The sequence below is a fragment of the Tupaia chinensis genome, unplaced genomic scaffold (assembly GCF_000334495.1).
Source record: "Tupaia chinensis unplaced genomic scaffold, TupChi_1.0 Scaffold000235_1, whole genome shotgun sequence".
NCBI lineage: Eukaryota > Metazoa > Chordata > Mammalia > Scandentia > Tupaiidae > Tupaia > Tupaia belangeri.
The window spans coordinates 5325941-5334044 of record NW_006159713.1 but is presented as its reverse complement, the minus strand read 5'-3'; the positions used below and the strand labels follow the sequence as shown (position 1 = coordinate 5334044).

Here is an 8104-nt window from a genome sequence, read left to right as displayed (position 1 = left end):
ATCACGGGCCTCCGTTTCACTGTCTGGAAAGTGCATTGGTGGTGCGGTCAGAAAAGGTGGTCCTCGGCACAGCTTCTGACTTTCATATTGCTCTTGCTTTCCACGAGCCAACACAACAGCGGGTAGCGGAGGGAAGCTTGTGGACACTGAAGGACCTGCAGGGAACTAGGAAGTCCAGCCATCAGAGCAGCAGGCCCTGAGCTGTCCTCCTGCCCACTCTTCCTAGAAATCTCCCAGAGCCTCCATTGCCCCATCTGAAAATGGAATTCACAGCATGTGCCTGCAGGCTGGGGGTGAGACTACGACCACACCCGATGGCATTCGTGAACCCCTCTGCACACCGCGACGTGCCCTGCACGTGTGAGAGGCAGTTCCCTGCACGCACGAGCTGTAAAGGGGTTTCTCTTTTGTACAGTACCCCTTTACTGTGGTGTCTGAGCCACCACTGGGGCCGGCAAAGCAGGGCCTGTGATGGCCAATGTCCCTTCCTCTTCTCTCTCCAGTTACATCCGCTGTTACTACTGGGCCGTGAAGACCCTCATCACCATTGGTGGGCTGCCCGACCCTGAGACGCTCTTTGAAATTGTCTTCCAGTTGCTGAACTATTTCACGGGCGTCTTCGCTTTCTCTGTGATGATCGGACAGGTAGGCGGGATATCAGCCTGACTTCCCACCCCACCTGCCTGCCAGCTCCTTCCTGCTGCTGCCAGAAATGCCCCCTGTTCCCTTCAGGCAAAGGGCAGGAAAAAGCAGATGGAGAGCGGGGAGCCGGAGCACGGGTCCCTGCTGGGTGCGGGGGGAACGGGGTCTGGGACCCACTCCTCTGAGGACATTCCCATTTGAAATGTCAGTCCCTAGGGATGTCGGGGTAAACTGGGCTGCAGCTTTCTGCAAAGACTGGGGGGTTCAGGCTGTTCCCTTGGGGGGGAACCCCTGGTGTTGCAGATGTGTTCGTTGGGAGTACCTTATCCTCTGCTCAGTGCCTGAGAGGACTGGCAGGAGGGGTCCTCAGACTTACCTTGGAGGGCCCCACCCTGGAAACAGTGCCCTGGTATGGTGGCACGGGCTTAGGCAAAGTGCCCTGTGGTGCTGGGAGGTGCCACACTGTATGCATCAGTCGGACCAGGACCTTCCTCCCTCGCAGGGTGCAGGGACCGAGGCCACCTATGGGCCTTGCTTGCTGCTCCCCACACCCATGCCGAGGGCAGAACTCCCTGTCAGTACACCAGCAGGTGGCACGGTGGTTAAGGTGCTGGCCCCCCACATGCCCGACTGTGGCTTGAGTCCCAGACCTTGTGGCCGGCTTTCTCACTTGCCCTCTCTCTGTCTTCCTGTCTCTCTCCGGTGAGTGCACATGTCCTATAGCAAATAATAATAATAATAATAATAATAATAAATAATTTTAAAAAAATAAAAAGAAAAACTTCTGTGTGTGGACATCTGTCCTCCTCTCTCCTGATCACCCCACCCCATGAACACGTGCCCCTCCTTTGTGTAAAGTGACACCCCAGGGCCCACTCGATAACCCCACTGTGACTCAGGGGCTCCCTGACACTGCCCAATCTTTCACCCCAGATGAGAGACGTGGTGGGGGCTGCCACCGCCGGGCAGACCTACTATCGCAGCTGCATGGATAGCACCGTGAAGTACATGAACTTCTACAAGATCCCGAGGTCCGTGCAGAACCGTGTTAAGACCTGGTACGAGTACACCTGGCACTCGCAAGGCATGCTGGGTAAGGCTGGCTGTGGCCCGGTGGCCACCAGCTTCCTCCAGCCAATTTTTGCTGCCCGACACCCTGCCTTTCAGGCTATTCTCCTGTCCTTCATGTCTCGGAGGCTCTGTGCCCTGGGGCCTCTCTTGGCTATGGGCCCAACATTTATGTGAGAGGGGCCAAGTGGGGTCTGCAGAGGCCATCGCGAGACTCCCAGAGACTTGAGGGGCTTGTCTCTTGGATGCCTTCAGGATCCCTGCCTGGAGGTGCAACACGGTTTAAATCAGGAAAGAAGGAACTGCCCCTCTCTGTCCTTGTCCTTCTACCCACTTTCTCCCATTGGCACTGGAGACCCCGTGGTGGGCACGGCAGATGTGCCTGTGTGCTCTGGATTTTTTCGGGGGGGCGGGTGCGCTGATCTCATCCCGCTCGGCTCTGAACCAGCCACTGCCCTTTCCTTGTTTGCAAGTCGGGCTATCGCAGGGTCACCCCTTGGGGTGCTGGAGAATAATCAAGTCATCACTGCAAAGCGCTCTGTAACCAGGCTGTGCCAGTGTGCTCGGCAGGCTGTAGTTCCTGCTCGTGTCCTTACAGTGTGAGAGGAGGACAGGTCAGACAATTATCACAGCGACTGCTAACCGGGTAGCTAGGCAGGGATGTTGGGGAAGGCTTCCCAGAGGAGGTGACATTAGGGTTGGGCCCTGAAGCATGAGCAGGAGTTAGGGAAATCTATGGGGGTGTTCCTAGCAGAAGGAACAGTATCGGCAAGGGTCTGGAGATGGGAGAGGGTCCTCTCTGAACATAGAGTGTTTCCATGTGGTGGAGGAATTGTGCCCAGGTAAGCTGGCACAGTGGGGACTTGGCCTGTATATGCACGGGGAGGGGTCTGGCCTTGCCTCTGACCCCTGCCAGGTCTCTTTCACAGATGAGTCAGAGCTGATGGTGCAACTTCCAGACAAGATGCGGCTGGACCTCGCCATTGATGTGAACTATGACATTGTCAGCAAAGTGGCACTCTTTCAGGTACACCTGCCAGGTGCCCTCACCTTCAGGGATCTGGGAGACCCTGCACACAAACCTTTCTTAATTGGGGGGCTCCTTCCCTCCTCTCTGGGGCAGGGCTGTGACCGGCAGATGATCTTCGACATGCTGAAGAGGCTTCGCTCTGTGGTCTACCTGCCCAATGACTATGTGTGCAAGAAGGTGAGTCAGCCGAGGCAGCTATGGTGGGATCTGGGTTTACAAGCTCCCCGTCAGTCAGGGAGCTGGGCTGGAGTGGGCATCTCTGAAGGCCCCATGAAGTGTACAAGGCCCGGGCAGAGCGGAATTGCTGAGAAGGAGGAGCAGGTCTGGCTCAGTGCACTGGTGACCTGACCTGAGTGCTTGCAGGTGGCCTGGGGTCAGGAGTCTGTGCAGCTCTGGGAGGTGAATGCAGTGAGCCTCAGGCTTTGCAAAGCATTGCCGCAGCTCCTGCACACAGGACCATGGGGGCCGGACAAGGATCTCGACCTCACAGGAAAGGAGAGCGAGGAGCCTGAGAAGGTCTTGACAGTGTAGATGGAAATGCTTCCGGGGTCTCAGTCCTCCCATGGGAAAAATAGGGCAGGACGAGGGATGGGCCACATTGGAGGTTGCAAACTGGTCACCCTTGAATCCGTTCCAGCCTGCAGACTTGTATGTGTGTGTTGTTTTCTAATCTCGGGGGAAGAGAGCTAGTTTCTAATCTTGTCCTAGTCTGCAGCCTTTAAACATTGGAAGGTTTCACGTAAAATTCCAAATCTCTGGATGAAAATGAAACATCTGTTAGCACTGGATCCCACTTTCCCAAACAGCAAGAGTCTGCCGGAGTAGGAGGGGAGCTCCCTCACATAGGGACTCGTGCCCTCTCCTGATACCACAAGCCCTACCACTCTCCACAGCCCACACCAGGCTCCTTCCCCTGCTTTTCCTCACCCACTTGTTCCCAGAAAACATCTGGGTGTGAACCCCAGGGTTCGATGGTGTCTAGAGCCCTTTTTGCTCCCTGTCTTTGGGATCCTAAGTGAGACCGAGGTCATGTGGTGGATGAGGAGAGAGAGGGATGGGAACCCAGGTTCCGATCCTCTTGTACAGAGCTGATAATAAGTCTGGGTGTATGTACAGAGACGACAGTGCTGTCCAAGCAAGCTCCAGAGGCTTGGCAACTCCCACCCCCAAGAAAGTCCTTGTCTTCAGGTTGCACGCCATGGAGCAGAGATGTTTCTGGAAACAAAGAGCCAGGGGAAGAGTTAGGGAAAGGATACTACAGATGGCTAAGAATTGAAAGCTATAGACTGAGAGGCCAGGAGGACTTTGGGGGCCATTGAGTGATTTGTCTGACTTTGGAGCCATTTCCTAGCTGGGTAGCCTTGGCCAAGTGGCTTGCCCTCTGTGAGGCCTGCTCTTCTCCTGGATAAAGTAGCGCTGTACCTGCCTCAGAGTAGATGCACTGATGCTGCTATTGTCTTTGTGGGTAGCAGTTTGCTTTAGGTGAGAAAGGGTGAGAGGTGCGGGGTGGGGGGGGTGTCTGTGGGTGCAAGTTAAACTGAGTGTTGGTGAACATGTAAGAACGGCTCCCCCTGCTGTTCACTCTTGCTCTGCAACAATTTCTGAGACACCCCCCCCCCCCCCAACACCATTAAAGGGGGGGAGGAGTACCCCCCCCCTAAGACTAGTTAAGTGAGGTGAGTATGAGAGCTTTAGACCCCTCACACTTCAGCTCTGTGCCAAATTGAACACAGAGCCAGGGAAACAAAACTTTCTTCCTTTTTATTAAAAGGGTCCTGCTGCGTGAGATACACTGAGTTACCTGTCTTTTAAACACATCAGGTGTGACCAACAGGTAGCAGAACAGGGCCGGGGCCCGAGAGGGCCTGAGGACTGGAAGGCAGACTGGGTGTTTCTGGCTGCAGCCAAAGCAAGCTGTTCACTCATTCATTCATTTAGCTTAAGCTGGGATTAGGACCATTGTATTAGTATGCAGCAGTTGCCGTAACAAATATCACAAACTGAATGGCCTCTCTTCTCGACTTAGAGATAGCCATCATCTCTGTCTCTCCACGTCGTTTTCCCTCTGTGTTTGTCTCTGTGTTCAGATTTCCCATTTTATAAGGACATAAGTCATGTCAGATCAGGGACCTGCTCTGCTTCCATATGGATTCATCTTAATTTAACTAATTGCATCCCAAATAAGGGCACATTTTGGGGTTCTGGGGATATGGGGGTGCTCATAAACAACCACAAACTCTGGAAGCAGACTGTCTGGTTCCAGCTCTACTTCATCCTGTCTTGGTGGCCTTGGGCCAAGGGTCCCTCCCCCTGAGGGTCGTCGAGGAGCAAGGTGTGGCATAGTGAATCGCATGGTGGTGTTGGGCTTTGCTGTTGTTGTTGCCATGGTTTTTATTTCAGCTGGGCACGCCTCTGCTTACGGAGCCCATTTGCCTTGCCTCCGTTGGTGGGTACCACTGGGAATGTGCAGGATTCATCCCACCTGGACCTCCCCAGTAGCCAGCACTTTCTGGTCCACGACCCACTAAGCCCACCACGACCCTGTCCATTAGGCAGGGCAAGAAGTGCTCACCTCCCGGCAGCCAAGGAGACCGCTGAGGCCTGAGAGTGCACATACCATGTCAGAGGCGGGGCTGGATCCCAGATCACATGTTTCCTTGCTGGGTTACCAACCTCTGGGCCCAGCCCCGGATGAGTCTCTGGTCTCTTTGGGGATGGGCAGAGGTACTCCCCCCTTCTGTTTCAGGGGGAGATTGGCCGTGAGATGTACATCATCCAGGCAGGGCAGGTGCAGGTGCTGGGTGGCCCTGACGGGAAGTCTGTGCTGGTGATGCTGAAAGCTGGATCTGTGTTTGGAGAAATAAGGTCAGAGGGGAAACAGGGAGACGAGGGGCTGCGTGAGGGGCCCAGAGCAGAGCTGGGGGAGGGGTGGCCACTGGTGGGTCTGAGGACACAGTGGCAGCTGCAGCACTGGCATCTGCTGACAGGCGCAGGGAAGGTGTGGGCTCAGCCACATAGAAGAGCTGGATGTGACTGAGATGCAGCCTGTGAAGGGTCTCACCTCCCTCCCTTCTCCACTCAGCTTGCTGGCTGTGGGGGGTGGGAACCGGCGCACAGCCAACGTGGTGGCCCACGGCTTCACCAACCTCTTCATTCTGGATAAGAAGGACCTCAATGAAATTCTGGTGCATTACCCCGAATCTCAGAAGTTGCTCCGGAAGAAGGCCAGGTACGTGACTTATTTTTTCATTTAAAAAAAAATGCCAGCAAGGACTTCCTCTTATGTATCCTCAGTTTCTTTATCCGAATCAGGAAATTTATTATTGAAACAATACCATCATCTCATCTGTAATTCCTTTTCAGGTTTGGCTTACTCCCAGTCGTGTCTTTCCTAGGATCAAGTCTAGAATCAGAGGCCTGGTAGTAATATAGCAGTAATGTAAATGGACCTACATGGGAAGGTCCTGAGTTCATGTCCTGGGGCCTCCCTGTACAAGCCGGGTAAGCACGTGCCTGTGATCCTAGCTAGCGGAGGCTGACGGCTGATTACAGTGTGAGGACCCTGCTGGGGGTGGGTCTCTCTCTTTCTCTGGAAGAGGCAATAGACTTTTTTTTTTTTAAGTCTAGGATTAAAATACAATGCATTCTTAGCCTCCTGAAGGTCCTGAGTTCATGTCCTGGGGCCTCCCTGTACAAGCCGGGTAAGCACGTGCCTGTGATCCTAGCTAGCGGAGGCTGACGGCTGATTACAGTGTGAGGACCCTGCTGGGGGTGGGTCTCTCTCTTTCTCTGGAAGAGGCAATAGACTTTTTTTTTTTTAAGTCTAGGATTAAAATACAATGCATTCTTAGCCTCCTGTGATCTTTTTCTTTTCTTTCTTTTTTTTTTTTAGAGAGAGTTTTTGGTATAGCGCATATGGGCTTGCTGCAGAGACAGAAAGTGAGAAATCATCCCCCTACCAGGGAAGGAGGGATGGCCATGCTGCAATCCCTTCTCCATTCTCCTCTTGGGATTTTGGGCAAGCATACACACACACATCTGGCGTGAATTTTAAGCCGCCAGATCCAGGACTTGAACCACAGTAGTCTACGTGAGTCTAGTAACGTAACCATAACACCATCTGCTGGTTCCTCCTCAGCCTTTTTCTTTTCTTTTCTTTTCTTTTCTTTTCTTTTCTTTTCTTTTCTTTTCTTTTCTTTTCTTTTCTTTTCTCTTTTTCTTTTCTTTTCTTTTCTTTTCTTTTCTCTTTTTCTTTTTCTTTTTCTTTTTCTTTTTCTCTTTCTTTCTTTCTCTCTCTCTTTCTTCCTCCCTTCCTTCCTTCTTTTTTTTTTTTTAAGAGATTTTTGCAATAGGCACTTGCCAGAGAGACAGAGACAGAAAGTGAGAAATCACCCCCTTGGGGAATGGCCACACCACAACCCCTTCTCCATTTTCCTCTTGGGATTTTGGGCACGCATGCACAGGCACCTGGTGTGAGTTTTAAGGTGCTGGGTCTGGGACTAGAACTGCAGTCGATTACGTGGGAGTCTAGTGATGTAACCATTATACCATCTGCTGGTACCCTCCCCTCCCTCCTCAGCCTTTTTCTATCTTCAATGACTTGGGCATCTTTGACACTAACAGGCCAATTATTTTATATATAGACTGTCTCTCGGTTTGGGTGTGTGTGATGTTTTCTAGTGATTACCTTTGGGTTCTACCTTTTTTCTTTTTTGGGGGAGGTTTTCGCTATAGGGCTCGTGCGCTCGCCAGAAAGACAGAGAGAGACAGAAAGTGAGAAATCACCCCCTGGGGGGATGGCCACGCCGTAATCCCTTCTCCTCCATTCTCCTCCATTCTTCTCTTGGGATCTTGGGCATGCACTCACACGTGCCTGGCGTGAGTTTAAGCCGCTGGGTCCAGGACTCAAGCCATGATCGACTATGTGGGAGTCCAGCGACATAGCCATTACGCGCTAACTGCTGGTTCCGGAGTTCTACTTTTTTGATAAGAGTAATTTGGAGGTGACATGTCTGTCTTGGTGAGCCTTTCGAGAAGCTCACAATACTGGTTTCTGCCCGTGTTGTTCATTTTGATCACTTAGTTAAAGTTTCTTCACTGTAAAGTTACTGGTTTTCCCTTTTAATTAACAATTAGTGGAGGGGCAGGGCCTGTAGTACAGTGGTTGGAAATTGCACTGAGAAAGCTGGATCCCACACGGCTGACCGTGGTTTGAGTCCCAACTCCCTCAGCATGAATATGCACATCAGGTGCATGCACATGTATCTAAGATCCCAGTGAGATGGAAAATTGGAATAAAGGGACCAGCAGTTGGTGTAATGGCTATGTCACTGGACTCCCATGTAGTCGACCGCAGTTTGAGTC

General features: G+C 52.4%; 1 protein-coding gene across 1 annotated transcript in view; it reads left to right on the top strand.

Moving 5' to 3' along the window:
- Positions 1-429: 429 nt before the first annotated feature.
- The window catches only part of LOC114007797 (cyclic nucleotide-gated cation channel beta-1), a 15602-nt gene continuing 7927 nt past the window's right edge, over positions 430-8104 (top strand). The window contains exons 1-6 of the mRNA XM_027771855.1: positions 430-645; positions 1576-1735; positions 2640-2737; positions 2834-2917; positions 5487-5605; positions 5823-5969. Of these exons, the coding sequence (XP_027627656.1) occupies positions 472-645; positions 1576-1735; positions 2640-2737; positions 2834-2917; positions 5487-5605; positions 5823-5969 (782 nt within the window). The 5' untranslated portion in view covers positions 430-471. The remainder of the gene's footprint in view (positions 646-1575; positions 1736-2639; positions 2738-2833; positions 2918-5486; positions 5606-5822; positions 5970-8104) is intronic.